The sequence below is a fragment of the Mytilus trossulus genome, chromosome 1, assembly GCF_036588685.1.
Source record: "Mytilus trossulus isolate FHL-02 chromosome 1, PNRI_Mtr1.1.1.hap1, whole genome shotgun sequence".
Lineage (NCBI taxonomy): Eukaryota > Metazoa > Mollusca > Bivalvia > Mytilida > Mytilidae > Mytilus > Mytilus trossulus.
Window position 1 is genome coordinate 93,496,409 of NC_086373.1, and position 21,960 is coordinate 93,518,368.

Below are 21,960 nucleotides of genomic sequence, written 5' to 3' on the forward strand. Positions count from 1 at the left end.
TCAGCTGAAAAATAAAATTTATTAAATGTTCCAAAACTGGACACTAAAATTTTAGACGATACCTCCAAAATAGAGCAAAGTCCAAAGAAGAGAAAGCACACAGGCGAAGTGTGCGCAGAAGAACAACACAAGAGACAAAAGACACTTGATGTCCAGGAGACAAAAGAAATGTCAACAAAGATGAGAGAAATGTCTGATGAAAAGCAAGATTCAACAGCCAGAGCCAATTTCAAAAGTACATCTCATTCCTTTGCACTTATTAAACAACCAGTCACTTATAAATTACAAGGCAAACTGTCAAATGGTGTTAAAATACGCACATTGCAAAGTCATTCATAAAAAACAAATGAAACAATGTCAATCATGTCATATCAACATCAATACACCTTTATATTGTTATATGGAAATCAGTGCCGGTTGTCCTGAAAATCATCCAAAAATCACTTTTCCATTATGGCGTCAGATAATTCTTGTTGTGACGTTAAAAATTTACTAGAACTGAACCGTCCAGCAATGGCATACACATAGCGATAAGGTGTATATGATGAGATATAAGCACATACTTGTATATTTTTGGGATTTATAAGTACCTTACTGGTGAATTGGTAGATCTTTAGCTCAGTCTCTCATTTATGAAGAAAAGAATATAAATTATATATACATATAAAATTGAGAATGGAAATAGGGAATGTATCAAAGAGACAACAACCCGACCATAGGCATATAACAGACAACAGCAGAAGTTCAATGCAGTGAGAAATTCCATCACCAGGAGGCAACTTTAACTGGCCCCTAAATAAATATATACTAGTTCAGTGATAATGTACGCCATACTGAACTCCAAATTGTACACGAAACTGAAATTAAAAACAATACAAGACTAACCAAGGCCAGATGCTCCTGACTTGGGACAGGTGCAAAAATGCGGCGGGGTTAAACGTGTTTATGAGATCTTAACCCACCCCCTTTACCCTAGCCATGTACATACATGTATCCTTAGTTATGACACAATTGACTAAGACTTGCATTCAGGCATTCCAAGGTTTCCCAATCAACCCTCTGACTGAACTGATTATCCAGTTTAAATTTAGGTTTTACTGTTTAGAAGCAATTATTATTGCCAAATAATTTCAAATGATATCAAGTAAAGCCTTCAAGTTCAACAATATTATAAGGAAAACCCATACCCCTATACTATAGTCACCTTTAAATGACTCTGACATTGCAAAATTTTAAACAATTGAAATAAAACTAAAAACTGCATTCATGACAAAACAATAAATGATAAACAAAATATATGACAATTTTTATGACCGACTGTTACGGACAGTAACCAACAACAACCACTCAGCTTTCAATCAATAGATAAATTTGATTTCGCTGACTTAAGAATGGAAAGGATAATTGACCACAGGCTAAGCTAAGCTGCAGTTCAGTGTAAAAGGATTTCTTTTAATGTTGAGATGTTACATTACAGCGATATTGATATGGTACAGATACTGTCATGACTGTTAATAAAATAAATTTTCATTTTAGTATTCAAATTTATTTTCATAGAACTCTCGTATACCTGGAAGCAGTCTGAAGATGAACTCATTATGGTATTTGATCAAGAAGGTTTAACACCAAACCAGAAAGATTTGGATATATCTTTTGGTGATCAGTATGTCCTGATAAAGTTTCCAGGTAGGATATTTTCAATATTTGTTTTTTTTAATGCTTTCATACCTCAATACTACTGGCATTGTACATAATATTCTGAGCCCAACCATCATCTGATTTTTTTTTAAATTAGAAAAAAATATGTCCATTTGAATTAAAATATAAAAAAAGGTTTTAAATTTTTATTTTGAGATGTTATTTTAAGAAACATTCAAGGTTAGGATTAAACCAACAAATTCAAGTAAAAGACTAAAATGCTCAAGACACGACCAACAATTTTAATCTGAAATACATGTAGATTGATAAACAAACAGTAAGAGTAGAAAATCATAAAGACTTTATAACACATGCAACTAGGTTTTAGAGTGTCACTGTGTGATGTCATTAAAGATAAAGACATCTGCACTTGTTCTCTGTTCACATAAAATGTATCATTACAAACTTGTAAATCAAAATGCAAAATGCTTGCTACAGTTTATACTCGGTTATTTCAGATGGAAAGCAGACATGGTCTTTAATATTTGCTAAACATATTGATAGAGAAAATACTAAAGTACAATGGAAGAAGAAAAAATTACATATAACAATGAAGAAAAAATGTCCTCAGATTTGGTCATCATTAGAGGTAAGCAATATATTTAGCTCACTTACACAGGGATCTCCATGGCCTGTTTAACGATGGCGCCCCGCCACCGTTCAAATGTATTGTGCCATTGTCAAATGACTCGAGCCATGGTTCAATTGTCTTCCGCCATCGTTCAAAACTCTGATCGTTTTTATAGCCTGACGCCATTTTTTTTTTGCAATTATAATCAAATGCATGTGATTGCATAACCCTCGGGCTTTTTTTATAGTATAAATCCAATAGAGTTCTAATGCCGGATGGATATCTGGATTAAGATTGCTAATCACTTGTACCTGAGCTTGTACAGGTAGATCAACAAACCAGAAAGGAGAATATTATCTGAAGATAGACGATTAGTTTAACCATATTTATTTATAGTGGATTGGGAAACAAGTTTTGCAACTTATATTAATCCCTTTCCACTTTGCAGGTGCGAGTGCTGCCTTGTAGCGGCATTAGCCTACTCTTTTTCGAAATCTACAAGGGTGTCTTTAACGTGCAAGAGATATGACTCTCTCTTAACACGGGTCAGCCATTTATCCTCCCCTTCCGACGGACTATCATCGTTTCCTTAAGACCATACTCGCAAATGGTGTCAAGGGAGAGCCGAAAATTGAGTTCCTAAAATTTTCATCCCAAACGGGAATCAAACCAGGAACCTTTGTGTTAGTAGTCCGATGCTCTAACCACTACACCACGGCACGATTCATTTGTCGAAATTATTTAACTAAGTTTCCGCAAATGCTTATGATAATTCAGATTAAATAAATGAATTAATAATCCAGTTACAAAGTTTATCAAGTAGAACACATGCTTTTATTTTGACTTACGCAATCAGCATCCCCCTTTTTAAGAAGTACAAAATAAGACGTAAAACAGTAATTATTATTTCATCTCAAATAACTCGAGTACTGCTGTATTGTAACGATAATACAGAATTACTTTAAAAGTTAAAAAGTAAAAACTTTTAATATTTCCTAAAAAGAAATATCGCATCGTAATTCCTTTCGTAGTTTACAATCAAATTGATACGTCCACGTTTCCAGTTTCTATTCAGATTCGAAAGATGCATGTTACCAAAAATAGCAAGAAAACTACATGGGAACCTTCGTGATAACTATTGGTCATTCTCGACTAAGGGAAAGGGAGGGGGCATGAGGGCTTGGCCTTTGAAGGGTTACAAAATAGCAAGAAAACTACATGGGAACCTTCGTGATAGCTATTGGTCATTCTCCACTAAGGGAAAAGGAGGGGGCATGAGGGCTTGCTTGGCCTTTGAAGGGTTACAAACGGCAATTTTTGAAAATATATATACTTCTATATAGTATTTATAATGAAAATTCAAATGAATATTATTTAAATTAGAAATGAATTAGCATGTTCATCTATCCTTATGTGGAGGGATAAAATACTTTTGATCACACCACACTGTACAGCGTAAATACGGTTTATGATGGTGAAAGTTCCTCCATCGTTCAATTTTCATCCATAGAGATCCCTGCTTACATAGAACATGTAATCAGAGGTTTTGTAATAGCTAAGTGTCATGTCTTCTTTGTTTCTGTACAGGAAATATGGACACATTCCAAATTAAGTTATTTCCCAGTGACATTATATGTATATAAACTGATATATACAGATGACATAACAGTTATTTACAGTTTAAAAAAGTATTTATGAGTTGCATGTTAGTTAGGCAAAGTATTATGAAAGATTCAATAAAAAATGTATAATTTTTATCTTCTTCAGAGAGTTTTGAAAAAGCTTCAATCAGAACCCAGTTCTGAAGATATGCCAGAGGCTAAGAAGACTGATTTAAGTTCTGTGTCTTCTACTGAAGTTATGACCTCTGGTCAGGCATCAGGTGACACACCATCCCCAGACCAAATGAGTACCAGTGAGGCTACTGGAGATGATTCAGGACAGGGAGATACTCAAACATCAGATGAATATTGTGTTGATAAGGAAAAAGAAGAAGGTACACCTCAGACTTTTGCTTAAAACACTGCATCTTTATGTTGGGAAGCAAAAAACAAGACATACACTGTAGAGGTGTCATTACATTGTATTAATGTTCCTTCCTAGATATGATGGATATATACATGTAGTTTTATTCTCCTGTGTGCATACATTCCCAAATTGAATTTCCAATGCTCATTTGAGTAAGACTTCACAAAAAAACAGTGATAATGTGGAAATGTAGATAGGGACTTCCAGTAACAACTTGATCAACTAGGCTTTTGTCTTACCAAATGTACATAATGTATATACCAAAAAACTGAAAGTAGCAAAATGTATGGTTTTCTATAGTATTGTCTGGCTAGATAAATCAAAAACTCCTCTCTACCTGTGGTCTTGTTGGTGCATACAATAATATACATTGCAGTTTGTTAAACATATTTTCAGTGATCCTGCTTTTGGTCATCAGTCACATTGCTTTCTCGTCAGTCACATTGCTTTCCCAACTGCCAAAAATCAATATCATGTTAGTCAGAGTGTTAAAAATAAAATAATTTACAATATCAGGTAACAACAATTTAAGTTTTTGAAAAAAAATTGGAAGCATTGTTGTTGACTGATTGTATTTTTATTTAAAAGAACATTGTTTCATGAAAGATCTAAGCAGAAAGTTCTTCTGAAAAGGGACTGTGAAGGCTTAATATCTGAGACAAGGTTGCTAATTTGAATTATTGAGGGTTTTTTATATGATTTTTACAGTTTCCATTTGATTTCCTACTCTCATATTTTTTAGAACCAGTTTACCAACTCAAGCATGTAAAAAACAGCTTCTTGGAAAAGGTAATAGTTATATTAATAGAATATAGATCTATATATTTCAATGAATACTAGAATTACTGCTGATATTTTTAAGAAGAGGTCAAATACTTGAGAACAGTAATTTCCTGAACTATTAAGCTCTTAGTTACAAAGTAACATTTCCGTAATGGTTATCATGGTTATTGTTTATATTGATCAATATATAAAAGAAGAATAGTACAGTAAGAGTACCAAATAAAAAATTCACAAGTTCCTTTGGTCTCTTTATAATTTTTTTTATCAAAACTTAGATTCTTTATGTTAATAGTTCAGTATATGTATCATGGAAAAATAACCACAGGGACTGTTTGTCCATTGTTCAACATTTACAAAAATAAATGCACACATACATGACATAAATTTCTGAAGTTACAGAACTGTTCTACCAGTGTCTAGTTTAGTTTCATTTAAGAACCAAGACCAGCATGTTGGTCTTATACAAACTAGGGTTCATATACATATCATATTTACATGTTCTCTTCATGAATTTGTATTTATATTGTCACTGTATGGTAAACAGTCATCCACATGATCCATCAACATCATTATTTTTATTTAGTTAGTCAGTTATTCATCATTGTTGATTTATATTCCTGTTATCTCTTAACGACACTTGGCTATGCTGTTACTACCTATACTTGTGCTTACCTTAAAATTTCCTTAAGAAGTATTCACTGAACTTTTAATTTATCCCTAATTTGTGTCCCAATTATCTCAAAATTGATTTTTGTGGAAAGCAATTTTATTAAAAATGCTGTTGCATTTTTAAATTCAGTATTGGTTTGGCATACATCTTATCCTAACTATAAGTAACAGTTTGATAATGGAGTAAACATATAGAAATACCATTTATTATCATTATTATCTTTGTTTTAGGATGACACCATGACAGTACAGATCTATGTTAAAGAAGTAAAAAAAGATACAGTAGAAGTCAATATGACAGACCAAACATTCTCTGTCAAATTCTCAACAATGTATGTTATTAACCTATCATACAGATTATATTACAATATTATAAATCCTGTCTGAGTTAGGACCAAAACAAATCTTACAATAATATAGAACCTGTTTACAGTTAAAGGGTCATTACTGTTAAATTCATGTTCATCGCTATGACTCAATTCTCATATCGGATTTATAATATTCTCATGTGTATTTCCAAAAGTGACTTAACAGGAAGTCTCTCTTTGTGTAAAAAGAAGAAGATGTGGTATGAATGACAATGAGAAAACTATCCACCAGAATTCAAGTGTCAGATGTCATGTATGTAGATATTTAGTTGTCGCTTGTTTATTACCATCATAATTGAAAACACTGATGATCATATGATAGTTCTTTACAGCCTAAAAAATTACATGCTGAAGCAAAGCTGATTGGAGATAACATTTGTTAATCAAAGTAATTGTCCCTAGCCTGCATATGACACTCATAAAACAATACAAATCAAAAATAAAAATTATTTTGCCAAGCAGTCCTTCATTAATTTCACATATTACTCCTATTTAGAAACAAGATGACTTTTTAATCATTCCTTAAATGCATTGATTTAACTAAAAGGTAATTATTTTTTTCAGGAATCCTCAGTTTTTGAACCTGCACAAAGATACAACCAGTGATACAATATTTAACTGGGAAGTAAAACTCAAGTAAGAATTCCGTTATTGCTATTTTAATGTCATTTATGTAATATTTTGATAAATTGAAGTTTTGGGTTTCTAAATTGATATTACATTTGCATGCATTCTTTTAAAAAATGTAAAGCAATATTTGGATATTTTTGATAATTGTATTTGCTTTAAAGTCATTGAAATTAATGTCTGGATACTTTTGGACAATTTTCACTTCCGTGAGTGAGCTTATAGGTTTTAATTGTTATTAGTCTCACAATAACTAGTTTCTGATCAAACAATTTTTATTTTTCACAATTTGAAGGCCTTTTATTTTCTGAGCACACCTGTTTATGATGTTGTTGTTTTTTTATTTAAAGACATGAAATTGTACCAGAGAAATGCAGATACAAATTAACTCCATCAGTACTGGAGATAACGCTCTCCAAGGAAGTTAGTAGAAGATGGAGTGCGTTAGAGGCACCACAAAGGAAAGGTGAGACTTATTTTATTCCTGATTTACCTCTAGCCTAGATTCTCAAACATGGAAATGGGGCTCCTGTATTTATAAAAATAGGGTTCTGCTTTAGGGTAAAAAATCAATTGAATGGACTCCCATTTTAATGCCCTACCTGTGGGGCATTATGTTTTTCAGTCTGTGCCTTTGTTCCTCTGTCCATCTGTCCCGCTTCAGATTAATGTTTTTCGTCCAGGGCTTCCAAAACGGTCATATATTCCGGTCATTTGTATAATGTCCGGTAAAAGACCGGCTGGGAAAAGCATGAAACGGTCATATACTTTTTAGTTTTCAATTGCTTTTTCGGTCATTTTAATATAATTCACGATCTTTTTGACCCAACATTTTGCCTTTAACAGCCATACATTCCCGGTCATAAAAGTGACATGTTGATTAATTACTATCAAAACAACCCTTACTTCAATACTTTCTAATTTTAATCAAGGCTAATTAGTTGTTGGACAGCTGAAAACTATACCTGTTCAGGTGACAGGTAAACCAATTTCAGTACCGGACATCGTATAAATTAATCGGTCCATTCATAATTACTTTCGTACATTTTAGCGGTTTGTATCTAATTGATTTAGTCCAAAAGATCAAATTTATAATAAATACATTTATAAACTTGATTTAATGAAACATTTAAAAAGGTTAAACATGAAAAATCGTCAGAACTACGTTGTATGAACAAGAACACGTGTGCGCATGTGCACAGGTGGGAAATTCAATTATGCATTCTACATTTCTTCAAAATTCTAAAACTATCATTGATACCTGTACCTAACGTTCAATTCAAGTATTTTGTTGAAAAAATAACGTGGAAAGAGCTTCTTCACTCAGTCGTGCTATGAAACGTACACGGATTTTATGTATCCTTTTATGGTCCATGTTTTACCATTGTCAAGTCAACATCCTGTTTTGAAAAATGTGACTAAAAACAAAAATAAAGTTCTAGACAACGTCAATTTGCACAAATAAAGAGTCTAATGCAGATATGAACACGCTGATGTGCACACTTTGAATGATGCAATGCCAATTTTAACACTTTATGTCAGAACATCAAATTCATATCAAAGTAAATTTCAACATCGTTTTTAATCTAAATTTATGTCAATCATTGGGATGGCCATCTGATTACCAATGTGACTTAGTCTTGGGGATTAAAATTCGGATCAGATATAAAATGTCCGGCTGGCTCAGAAAAATTTTGGAAGTCCTGTTTTGGTCACAGAAGTTTTTTTCTGAAGTTGAAGTCTAGTCAACTTAAAACTTAGTACATTTATTCCCTATGCTATGATCATTCTAATTTTAATGCCAATTAGAGCTTTGACCCCATATTAAGGTTCACTGAAAATAGTAATGAAAGTGTTAGTGTGACATTCATCTACTTTGGACACATTCTTGTTAACCATATTTTCAGATGGAAATATGTGGTTATTTATTTGGGATAGTATTATATGCAGGTGGCTCCCATTATATCTTTGCAACACCTTTGACCACTGCTTGTCAAATATTGATCTGTTGCTGAGGACTAAAATTTGTGTCAAGTTTGATATTTTGAATCTTCATATCGGCCTTTCAAAAGTAATGGTATTTGATTGATTTAAATACAACACTTTTTGTCGAATACAGGGAAAGATTGGTAATGATTTTTATGCCCCATTTATGGGCATTATGTTTTCTGGTCTGTTTGTCCGTTCATCTGTCCCCTTTCAGAATAAAGTTTTGGTTGAAGTTTTTGGTCGAGGTAGTTTTTGATGTACTGGGAATACATTTTTGTTATATTTATCATAAGGCCTTAGGACCCTAAATTAGTTTACTTAATCACACTTATAACTGAAAGAAAAAAACCTGTTTGTTTAAAAATATAAATAACAAATATTGGTATCCTTATATATTGTTTGTACTAACAATATACGGATTTCTTTCATTTTAGAGACTGCACCAGCACCTAAATCTGACGAATGGTTACCCACCACATCATCTTCCTCGTCATCAGAAAACAAATCAAGTTCAGCCAAACCTACAAATGTACAGTTTGATGAGTTAGAGGATCCTGTTATCAATAAGAAACAGGAGAGAGATGAAGACAACAGGGCCATGGCAGACTCTATGAAGGGGGCTACTGGTACTTCAGCATCATCTCAGGTATATTTGAATGTTTAACATCTTTAAGTTTAGGATTTAAGCAACTGTTTACATTGTAAATTATCCTTTTTGACATGCTATTTTATTCATCAGTGCATATCAAAATCGATTTTGTCACAAAATTACAGGAAAAATCATAATATGTTTCAATGGTAAAACTTTAAGGTATTCATACAAAATTATTTTATTTTTACAGATTTGACTATTAAATGAAAATAATTTTCTGACAAAATCACCACAGTATGACAAGTCCGACACATGTTTAGACCTCTTATTAAAAAGCAAAATCACAAAAATACTGAAATCAGAGGAAAATTCAAAACTGAAAGACTATATAATCAAATTGCAAAATCAAAAGCTCAAACACAACAACTGTCATATTCCATATTAAAATATACTTGTAATACTCATGTTTCTCAAGTTAATGAAGTTGGCTTAATTTTCTTGTAAATTTTGGTTTTGCATCCTGGTCTTTTTTAATGAATGCATTCTGACATTAAATATTTAGATACTTAATAGAACTTACACAAATGAGGAAAGTGAAAAGGTCAAAATGAATTATTTAACTCCATTTCTATATAAGCTAATTGCTATGCTTTATAGTTTAATTTTACACTTAGTTTATTCCATCAACAGTTAAAAGATTATGTGGCTTTTTCATAATTTGTTAATTTTTATATCTTCAGAAACCTACATGTAAAGTATCACCACTGAATAAAAACATGGATTTAGAACAGAATGTACGATCAGGATTTACTGGACTAGATAACTTAGGGAATACTTGCTTTATGAATAGTGTCTTGCAGTGTCTGTCTAATACTAGAGAGTTCAGGGATTATTTTCTCAGTGAGTACAGTACCCTTCAAGATTTGAATATACTTCTTTACAAGGGTAACAAACATAGAATGATTAAAAATCAAGTTAATATACAGCAAAGTAGAATTTATTTCTATTTTTAGAGTATAATGAAGCTGATTTTTTGCCAATTTAAATCTCAACAAAATGCATGTAGTAATGCAAGTGTTATTAAAGCTGCTTAAGTTTTACACCCACTATGTAAATTAAAGATGTGCAGGTCCCCTTAATGTAGACATGATCATGATCATAGATATGTTTTCAATTATTTTTATGTCCCTATATGCATGTCGTAGCAGAAGGGGCATTAAGTTTAACCCTTGTCTGTCCGTACATCTCAAATTAGTTTCTGTTCTCTCACCTAAGTTTGCTTTAACCAAATGTCATTAAACTTGTTACACAATGCTTATTATCACAAAACTCCGATCAAGTACACATTTGGATAGTGTCACTTCTTTGGTTCTAGAGTTATGTCCCTTTATAATGTTATATGCAAGCAGGGACATCATTGGTGTCCCCTAAACACATTCCCCATTTATTTTAACTTTGTTTTATAACAGGAAGTTCTTAATTTTTCTAACCAAATTCTTGTTTTAATTTCAGGCATTAGAAAATTATTAATTTTTTCAAATGGTGTCCTTATCTTAAACAATTTGCTTCTGTTCAGTATTTTAAAACAAAAAGTGCTTATCAAAATAAAAGTTTATTGTTTCTATGCAAGTATTGCAGTATTTTCAAGCATGTCCTGTTATTTCTAAAAACAAAATATAAAACCAATAGATAATTTGATGGTTTGTTTTATTTCTAGGTAGTAAATACCAGGATGATATTAATACAGACAATCCCTTAGGATTTGGTGGGAAGTTAGCAGTCTCATTTGCCACACTTCTCAAAGTTTTATGGGCTGGAACTCATTATTCCTATGCACCTTCAAAACTAAAGGTATGGGTTGTTATTACACATTACTTAACATTGATGTTTTCAATCTCTATAATTATAATAAGCTTTGATTGTAGGTTTACATATATAAAGTTGTTAGATATGTTGGGTTGTTGTCTAAAAATATTGTACTTGGTTGGACTATGTTCTCAACTTCCGCATAGATTGATGATATATTCAATGTTTATAGTTAAAACAATATCCAATGCATTTGATCTGACAGTCCAGTGTATTATAATATTTAGCATGTTTTATTATGACCTTAATTGTTAAATGCTGACTAAGCTTGATGAGGGAAGTACCTTATTGTTGTCATATCAGCAAATGTCACATGATGTGAAACATGGCTGCTAATCATAGCACAACAACAAATATTTTGTACCTTAATTTCAATCTGTCTTCATTTTTATAGTTCACTGATCAAAATCAATTTTTGTTAAAGATGAGTCAGAACTTACCTCAAAAACTTCTGAGGCATTTCAAAATAATCTTCTCTGTCTTCATTTTTTCATATTTTGCTTCTCTTTAAGTATCTTATATCCATGAAGGCCAGCCAGTTCACAGGATTTGCTCAACATGACGCTCAGGAATTCATGGCTTTCTTGTTAGATGGACTTCATGAGGTAATGTTTGTTTTCATATGCAAAAGAGTACATGTAGCATGTTTTTTTCAAAACACTATAGTCGCCTCTCTAATAGTGTCAGCAATCACCTAGTTTTCTGGATCACATGTTTACCTATCTTATGTTAATAAAGGTATCAACCATGTAACTTTTGATCAGATATATGTAAGGGACTTCCTGTACCAAAACATGGACTCTGTATTACTTGGAGACAGCAAGGGACAATTCTCAAATAATTTTTTCAATAATATCTTTGCAGAAATTGGAAATACAGTTATGCTTGATTCATTAAACTCATTTAAAATCTCAAGAAAATTAAGAAAATATATCTTCCTTTTATTTAAAAAAAATATTATGTGTTGATTTCTAACAGACACTATTAATTCTAAAAGAGAAATATTTATATATTTATTTTTTCTGAACCAGTAAATCATTTCATTTTAAAGATTTTGCTATGACTTTTAGGATTTAAATCGAGTGAGAAAAAAGCCTTATACAGGGACAGTGGACTCAGATGGGCGACCTGACCATGTAAGTTGATATACTATTAAACTATTTTGATAAGCCAGTCTAAAATACAGGATAGTCTTTGCTATATAAATACTTGTATTAGATTTTGGCCAGAGAAATTGAACTGACATTAGTTCCTTGATTTTCTGGTATTTGTTCCTTCCATTAACAGTTTATTTTGATCTTGGTACAATATCTAAAGAGTTGACTGTGGTATAGAAATATGATCATCCCTTTGTCTTCTTCACAATAGCACCAAAATTCTTGCCAAATTGGGTGTTTATTTGGAACTGCTGAATGTATAATTTGTCTATGTCGGGTAAAGTGAACCATGTGTATAAATTATATAATTACTAGAATGAACATTTAACCATGACAACTGATAAATGTAGTATTTCCTGACAATTAATTGGTAGGTAAAACTACAATGAGAGGGAAATATTCCAACTTTTAAACTTTTATAATCTTGATCTTATTACACTTATAGCTGACTGCATGTGTTGATGTTTTGTAGGTTGTTGCAGATGAAGCCTGGGAAGTGTACAAGAAAAGGAACAACTCATTCATTGTTGACCTATTTCAGGGACAATACAAATCTAAACTTGTCTGTCCTGTTTGTGGCAAAGTATGATTCTTGTAGCTGTCTACAAACTTGAAATTTTTAAATCATTTCTATTATTAAATGGCAAAATATGAGGAACAACAGTAGTAACTTATGAAAGGAATAGTGCTTTAATTTTTGAACATGTTTTGTTCTGTTATAAACACTGCTGTAAAAAGAAGTGGAAAAGAAATTATACAGTTTACTGAAATATGCTTTAAAAAAATATCATTTTCTACTGCTTAAATTCCAGATCATATCTACAGTTCCCAAGTTTGTCTTCCTTTTTAGCTCACCTGTCCCGAAGGGACAAGTGAGCTTATGCCATCACTTGGCGTCCGTCGTCGTCTGTCGTCCGTCGTCGTAAACTATTTCAAGAATCTTCTCCTCTGAAACTACTGGGCCAAATACTTTCAAACTTTAACTGAATTTTCCTTAGGGTATCTAATTTATAAATTGTATCCGAAGTTTTGATCTATCAACAAACATGGTCGCCATTGCTAAAAATAGAACATAGGGGTCAAATGCAGTTTTTGGCTTATAACTCAAAAACCAAAGCATTTAGAGCAAATCTGACCTGGGGCTATATTGTTTATCAGGTCAAGATCTATCGGCCCTGAAATTTTCAGATGAATCAGACAATCTGTTGTTGGGTTGCTGCCCCTGAATTGATAATTTTAAGGAAATTTTGCTGTTTTTGGTTATTATCTTGAATATTATTATAGATAGAGATAAACTGTAAACAGCAATAATGTTCAGCAAAGTAAGATTTACAAATAAGTCAAATGACGGAAATGGTCAGTTGACCCCTTTAGGAGTTATTGCCCTTTATAGTCAATTTTTAACCATTTTTCGTAAATCTTAAAAATCTTTTACAAAATTCTTCTCCTCTGAAACTACTGGGCCAAATACTTCCAAACTTTAAGTGAATGTTCCTTAGAGTATCTAGTTTGTAACTTGTATCCGAAGTTATGATCTATCAACAAACATGGTCGCCATTGCTAAAAATAGAACATAGGGGTCAAATGCAGTTTTTGGCTTATAACTCAAAAACCAAAGCATTTAGAGCAAATCTGACCTGGGGCTATATTGTTTATCAGGTCAAGATCTATCGGCCCTGAAATTTTCAGATGAATCAGACAATCTGTTGTTGGGTTGCTGCCCCTGAATTGATAATTTTAAGGAAATTTTGCTGTTTTTGGTTATTATCTTGAATATTATTATAGATAGAGATAAACTGTAAACAGCAATAATGTTCAGCAAAGTAAGATTTACAAATAAGTCAAATGACGGAAATGGTCAGTTGACCCCTTTAGGAGTTATTGCCCTTTATAGTCAATTTTTAACCATTTTTCGTAAATCTTAAAAATCTTTTACAAAATTCTTCTCCTCTGAAACTTATGGGCCAAATACTTCCAAACTTTAAGTGAATGTTCCTTAGGGTATCTAGTTTGTAACTTGTATCCGAAGTTATGATCTATCAACAAACATGGTCGCCATTGCTAAAAATAGAACATAGGGGTCAAATGCAGTTTTTGGCTTATAACTCAAAAACCAAAGCATTTAGAGCAAATCTGACCTGGGGTTGTACTGTTTATCAGGTCAAGATCTACAATGTATCTGCCCTGAAATTTTCAGATGAATCAGACAACCTGTTGTTGGGTTGCTGCCCCTGAATTGATAATTTTAAGGAAATTTTGCTGTTTTTGTTTATTATCTTGAATATAATTATACAGTGAAACCTGGGTAAACCGAACCCTGATAAAACCGAATTTCAGATTAAACCGAACAATTTTCAAAGTCCCACAAAATTTCCCTATGATTTAACGTTAATATACCTGAAAAAAACGAACCCTGTCAACACCGAATTCCGAACGCTTTTTGAAGGCTCGTTAGTAAATTTGTATCTAAAAGTAACTGTCAAAATCGATCAATACCAATCAAAACAATAAAATATTATTAATGATTTGTATGATTTAATTAAACAAACACAGGATGAAAGAGTATTCCCGAGGGTATTTGAGGTTTAATGAACTTGTGAGTTGTTATTACAAACTAATTAGCATGTCTGTGTCCATGTAGAAAGTAATTTTTTGTAAAGAAGCGTTAAAATGGAACCTATTGCCGATAATGACAAGAAAGGAAATTTTCCTCAGATCAATTAAATGCACCTTATTTAAATAACGGCCACAAAATCGTAACTTTCATTCTGTAGCTAAACTGTTTAATTAAACAATAGTTTTAAAGCCTTTCACTTGATTAAGAGGTCGTGCAACACAACAAGGTCAACGGATTTCAATTGCTGTATTCCCTTTAGAGGCCCTATATATTTGATTCGAATACTCCCGAAGACTTCCGTTAGCTATTTTAAAAGCAACGATAAAGTCCGAGAATAAACTTGATCCCTGCTGTTGCTTCACTGTTATCATGTGCCTAAGTTTCAATCAGCGGGTGACCAGTTTAGTCAGAGAACTCGTGTGCACAATGACGTTCCCGATTCAACAACGGAATCGTCATTTAACAGTGAATCTGAATTGGTCAGTGAATTTGTGGATGAGAAAATAATTATAAAAAGCAAAATCGCTCCACGTCGGACATCTCCAATTGACGAGCGTGATTGACGGAGTGGCGTTTGATTTATAAACAAAAATGTAGCAAACGTCTATCTTCATCTTCTTTTATTTTTACATTTACATCTAAATCAACACAAAAATAAACTGTCGTCTGTTGTGTCACCTATGATCCTTGTCAGTAAATGCCAAAATTATTTTGGTGTCGACTTCTGTTAACCTCTACAATCCGAACACCTGTGCAAACCGAACAAAACGCAAAGTCCTGTGGGTGTTCGGTTTGGACAGGTTTCACTGTAGATAGAAATAAACTGTAAACAGCAATGATGTTCAGCAAAGTAAGATCTTCAATTAAGTCAATTTGACCAAAATTGTCAATTGACCCCTTAAGGAGTTATTGCCCTTTAAGGACTTTTTTCGCAATTTGTTCATCATGTTGACTTACTTTAAAAAATCTTCTCCTTTGAAACTGCTGTATCAATTTCAGCCAAACTTAGGCTAAATGAGTTTCAGAGTATTTAGTATAAATTTTATATTTTATTTCCTTGTATGTCAAGAAACATAGCTACTATGGCTAAAATAGAACATAGGAGAAAATGATTACTGTTTTTGGCTTTTGAAGAAAATAGGACGATCCAAAAAACATTTAAATAAATTGAAAAGCCAAAATAATCATTGATGAGAGATTTAACCAAAAGAATTAAGGTGAGCGATTCAGGCTCTTGAGAGCCTCTTGTTTGATTTTTAGATGAAACAGAATTGATGATATAAATGTTATGTAGAAAGTTGCCGTTACATGAACTTTTATAGCAAATTTAACCAATGAATATATTTTTTATTTTTAGGTGTCCATAACATTTGATCCATTCCTGTATTTACAAGTACCGTTACCTAAGAAAAAAAGATTAATTCCTGTCATATTTATGTGGAAAGATCCTTACAAAAAACCAGTACAGGTATGAAACTTTTACTTGCTAATAACCAGCTGTATCACTGTTAATTGGTTTCATACGTCAATGTTTTAGCTAACAGTACCTATCTGTGACTAATCATTAGTGGGTCTTAAAAATCGACTTAATTAAGAGATTCAGTAAAGCAGATGTTACAAAGAGAGAAACCAAATCTTGAAAACAAATTGAGCAAAGAATGATATCCTTGAATGATATTACTAGGTAGAAATTGTTGGAAGAGAGATATCAATAAATCTAAGCAATGCATTCCATTTAATACAAGTAAAAGGACTAAAATTTGATAAGATACAAAACTTAGTGTGGATTCAAACATTTTAAAGACCAATAATGGAACACATTACTAATTTCTGGATACTTGTAAAATATGAAATGTGAAAGTTGTTATAGTAATCATCGATAAATTTAAAGCCAATTTCTGTTTTAGTTAATACTACGGCTTCCTAAAGAAAGTACAACTCAGATGTTAAAAGATGCAGTATATAAAAAGACTGGGGTTAGTCCAAGAAATGTAAGTGTCTTTTTCATTAAATCAGAATTAATGATATTTTATGATAAAGTTCTATGTGAATGTTCCAATGTCTTTTCATAGAAAATAATACTGTGTGCATAGAATTTTTATCAATACTTTCTTGTGTAATATTTGAGTGCTTAATATAGTATAATTAGATGGCCTTATATCTATTGCCCTGCATGAAGAAATATTTCTTGAATCATACTGAATGGATTGCATTTGAATATGCTTTAAATTTTAATGGAATAAACTTAAATTTGAAATGAAATTATTACAGAACATTTCCTTTGGTTATTTGTTTGGACATTGATGACTGAGTACTCATTATATTATTTGCTTATTCCATTCTTTACAGATGCGAGTGTTTGAATCATACAAGAGTAAATTTTACAAGTTTTTCCAGAATGGTGATGATTTAAGTTCAATCCAGGCCAACGATACTATCATTGTGTGAGTTGTAAAAGTAGTTCAGCAAATGTAGTGATTTTTGTCGAGCCTTTGACTTTAGTTGAAAAAGCGAGACTAAGCGATCCTACATTCCGTCGGCGGCGGCGGCATCCACAAATATTCACTCTGTGGTTAAAGTTTTTGAAATTTTAATAACTTTCTTAAACTATACTGGATTTCTACCAAACTTGGACAGAATCTTGTTTATGATCATAAGATAGTATCCAGAAGTAAATTTTGTAAAAATAAATTTCCATTTTTTCGTATTTTACTTATAAATGGACTTTTTTCTGCGGGGAAATATAACATTCACTCTGTGGTTAAAGTTTTTAGAATTTTAATAACTTTCTTAAACTATCCTGGGTTTGTACCAAACTTGGACAGAAGCATGTTTCTAGTCATACGATAGTATTCAGAAGTAAATTTGTAAAAAGATAACTCCATTTTTTCTGCATTTTACTTTTAAATGTACTTAGATTTTCTTCCAGTTAACATTACATACAGTCTGTAGTTAAAATTTTCAAAACATTTATTAGATTCATTAACTATCCTAGATTTTTACCAAACTTGGACAGAAGTTTTTTACAATCATAAGATAGTATCAAGAGGAATTTTTTTTATTGAATTTTTTCCTCATTGTTATTTAGCCTGCGATTTACAGCAAAAGTAGGCGAGACACTGGGTTCCGCGGAACCCTTACAAATTTTTATGAAATTTAGACAATCATGACAACTGGTTATGTAGTGAACAAGATGATTTGACATGAATTTTAAGTCATCAAATATAATATTAAAACATGTGGACATGTTAACCTTGAAACTAATATGTTAGGTAGAATATTTCTCAATATTTGTCCTTGCCTTATAGGTCTATAAACAGATTTAAGTTTTTTTAACTTCATAATTCATTATAGAATTAATCAGGGACTTTCTATACTAAGAAGTATAGAAAATCCCTGAATTAATGAACGTTTGGGTAAAATATTTTCCTATAATTTTGAATGATTTATATAATTTCATTTCTATGCTTAATATCCATGGTGTAATTGTAATGTGAACAAATCATTAAATCATTTTATTAGTCTTAATTTTTATGTCCTTATTGTAGGCAAAGAGGGTATTGAGGGTTACCCTTGACTGTCTGTCTTTCCATCTCCCATTGTTGTTTCTACACTCAAACATTAGCTTGCCTCTTGCAAATTATTTGAAATTCATTCACAATGTAGGAACCACAAAAAAACAGAAAGAGACGAATTTGGGTTGTGAATCATTTATGAATCTACAGATATGCCCCTGTTTAACTTGGAAAATTCAAAGCATGAGCGAATTCATGTCCTAGGACACATCCTTCTTTAATTTTGAAAAGTTTTCTTTTTACCGATTTACATCATTATTGTATTGTTTCAGGAGTGAAGTTCTATCAGCTGAAGTAGCTGGAGAAAATGTGTATGAAGTTTACATTTTACAGGTTAGCTTCTAATATCCTTTAAGATTATTATCAAATACACCATCTACATCTTACAGGTTAGGTTTTAATTTTCTAGCATCATAACCCAGATCTAAACATTATACAATTTAGCTTTTTTATACTCTCAAAATCATGAAAGTCATAATATTATTCAGTATTCTGCAGCTGAATATAGAAAGCATGTAAAATAGATGAATATGTTTCTTAAAGTTTTCCAACTGTTTTAGCCCATTTACTGTACCTTGACCTTGAGACACAACAGTTGATCTTATAAAAGTTTCAAAATCATTTTCCAGTTGCTAACACTGTGCACCATTGTTATAGATGTCTTGAGTACATTATATATATTTGAAAGTATTAAAGTCCCAAGGTAAATAATCATTGGTAGGCAATCACAAACATATCACTACTATCAATTCATGGAGACAATTTTATTTTTCATTTTGAAAACTTTTTAATAAATTAAAAAAAGGCTTTCAGGTGTGGAAGTTGTGGCTGATTGCACTTAATTGTAGTTCTCATGATTATTTCATACATGTGATAGGGTTCTTATGACTATTTTATTAAAAAACATTGATATGACAGTAAACAGATGTTCAAAGTTTTAAAATTTATCAAAACAATTATTTTTATGCAGAGAACAGTCCTTCCAAGTCAGCTTCCAAACAGATGTGCTTCTTGTCGAAGTTTGTGTCCTGAGGGCAGTAAACTAAAACGATGCATGAAATGTTATAAAGCAGGATATTGTGATCAGTAAGTACTCACAAAAGATAGTAGGCTGAAGGCAGCTGGTTAATTGATTATGAAATAATTATGAACCAGAATATTGTGGAAAGTGGGAATTTACAAAGGAAAGCAAGCAGAGGGCGGTAAATTTATAGGTCCATGAAGTAAATAAAGCAGTTTACTATGGTCTGTGATTACATACAGAAAATATCAGATTATTATCAAACTCAGCCATGTATAATTCACAGATTTTTACACTTCAGTTCAAATTGCAAGGCAGGAGTTAGGATGATACTGTACTAAAAGTAAAAAGTATTTTTTATGTTCTTATTATGTTTTCACAATGTTTTTAATGAAAGATTAGAGGGCACTCAAATTTCTTTCAATTTCTTGAATTATTTGAATCGTTTGCTTTATTGATATTGTTTGTTATTTCAGACAGTGTCAGAAAAACCACTGGCCATTACATAAGATGCACTGTAAACAATCACCTGAACCTGTAGGTCTTCCTTTTGTTATCAGCATCTCAGAATCAAGGGCTACATTCTCCAGAATCTGTAAACTTATGGAAGCATATGCAAGGTAAATGTTTCTTTAATTCTATTGTGTTAACATGCATATTAAGACGTATTCTAATCAGGGCTTCCAAAATTTCCTGACGACAGCCGGACATTTTACAAAGAAATATTTTTGATGGTCAATGATCAGCTGGATTCTTAAATGTAACTTGAAGGATGCATAAGCCTATATGTGTCTAAGTAATTAGAAGTGTTATATGCAATAAATTATTTATAACTGTTTTGTTGTCTTTATTCTTAAAATGAATAAAATATTTTCCTCGTTTTTGTGTCATTTTTCTGTGTATCGGGAACCACCATTGCATAAGTCAGCTTCAGTACCTGACTTTTCTCATGTTTTTGTTTTTGTTTAAATAATCTATCTTCTCTCTGTGGGTACTTTAGTTACACTTGTTAATTAAGGCCATATTATTTAAAACTGTTGATGACAACTGACTTTATTATTGTAGTACAGCTTGATACACGTGATACTTTTCTTTTTTGTGTATTGATTACCTGACCACGTGACCTTTACAACTTGCGGTATTTATAGATAACATTGAAGAGGCCCAATGAAGGATCTTGTTTTAAACCGTGTACAATCTACTGAACAGTGATAAACTTTTTTTTGTTGTACAATTTTCGAACCGGATTTAGAAAATCAAGAATAAATAAAAACATACTCTGTTGATTAATAATTTAATGAATAACAACATGATATATTATGTAAGCATATAACAACAATAATAGCACAATGTTGACAAACACAAGCAATAAATATTACAATGAGTTCATTGAAAAGAAGCACAGATCATAGCACAAGATTACACTTAGTCCAATTTAAGATCTAATATTCATCAGCTTGCTGAATGCATTGTTCTGATACACATGGCGGTTACGAACAGATTGCCATTTGCGGATTGCAGGAACAGGGTCAAGGTCTTCAACATCTACACCTACTAAGCTTATTCTCATAAGTTGATCTAAAGCATCAATACCCAGACTACACCTTAGCTTTGTCTTAATAATGTTCTGCCTTGAAAAACCCCTTTCGCATTCGACACTTGAAACCAGCAAAATACGTGAAATTTCCATTAGAAAAATTGCATTAGGGAACTGGTCTTTTCTAGAAATAATGGCGGTTAACAGATCGGCAAACGAAAGTCCCTTATAATTGTTGAAGATCAAATACTTAAGTATACCCCATTCTAGTTGTAGTTCTTCTTGGTTGATTGAGTTATAATGGTCCCCGAGACACTCTAACTGTTGCTCACCGTAGCGAGGAAGGTCGGCAACACTACTCGGAAAGTTTGACGGTTCAAACACAGAGAATGCTTCGAAAATTTTGTTGTCTGGAAATCGGTCATGAATGTTATCATGAATCAATTGTGCACATTGCACAGCTCTTTTCTTGAGATGAATGTCACGGTGGTTATGTTGAAAGGTGATAGTTTTGAAGGTGTCAGATTGTTCTGTTGATTTTAGAAATTCGGCACATAATGGTCCAAATGAAGGAAGTTCGGTTAAGTACTCGGCCTCTATTGCCATAAGAAAAGAGTCAACTAATTGTTTTACGGTGGCATAAGACAAGTCACGTTTCTGAAGAGATTTGCTGAGCTGATTAATTTTACCAAACAGGTCGGATAAAAAGTTGAGCATGAAGAAGAACTTGTATGTTGTCATACTGTTGTGAAGAGAATTAGCCAGGATGTCGGTGTCAGTCTGGTCGCCTAACATGTTTACTATGGAAACGACAGAACGGCGGAGATTGTCTAAAGCATTTCCCATAGAAAGCCAGCGGACT

At 32.2% G+C, this 21,960-nt stretch overlaps 1 protein-coding gene across 1 annotated transcript in view; it reads left to right on the forward strand.

Annotated features, from left to right (window-relative positions):
* Nucleotides 1–26: 26 nt before the first annotated feature.
* The window catches only part of LOC134691136 (ubiquitin carboxyl-terminal hydrolase 19-like), a 29,786-nt gene continuing 7,852 nt past the window's right edge, over nt 27–21,960 (forward strand). The window contains exons 1-20 of the mRNA XM_063551418.1: nt 27–235; nt 1,558–1,686; nt 2,157–2,287; nt 4,037–4,265; nt 5,040–5,086; nt 5,981–6,081; nt 6,682–6,753; nt 7,095–7,210; nt 9,168–9,379; nt 10,066–10,225; nt 11,043–11,176; nt 11,704–11,796; nt 12,262–12,327; nt 12,821–12,931; nt 16,323–16,433; nt 16,873–16,956; nt 17,315–17,409; nt 18,813–18,873; nt 19,511–19,626; nt 20,038–20,181. Of these exons, the coding sequence (XP_063407488.1) occupies nt 169–235; nt 1,558–1,686; nt 2,157–2,287; nt 4,037–4,265; nt 5,040–5,086; nt 5,981–6,081; nt 6,682–6,753; nt 7,095–7,210; nt 9,168–9,379; nt 10,066–10,225; nt 11,043–11,176; nt 11,704–11,796; nt 12,262–12,327; nt 12,821–12,931; nt 16,323–16,433; nt 16,873–16,956; nt 17,315–17,409; nt 18,813–18,873; nt 19,511–19,626; nt 20,038–20,181 (2,279 nt within the window). The 5' untranslated portion in view covers nt 27–168. The remainder of the gene's footprint in view (nt 236–1,557; nt 1,687–2,156; nt 2,288–4,036; nt 4,266–5,039; nt 5,087–5,980; nt 6,082–6,681; nt 6,754–7,094; nt 7,211–9,167; nt 9,380–10,065; nt 10,226–11,042; nt 11,177–11,703; nt 11,797–12,261; nt 12,328–12,820; nt 12,932–16,322; nt 16,434–16,872; nt 16,957–17,314; nt 17,410–18,812; nt 18,874–19,510; nt 19,627–20,037; nt 20,182–21,960) is intronic.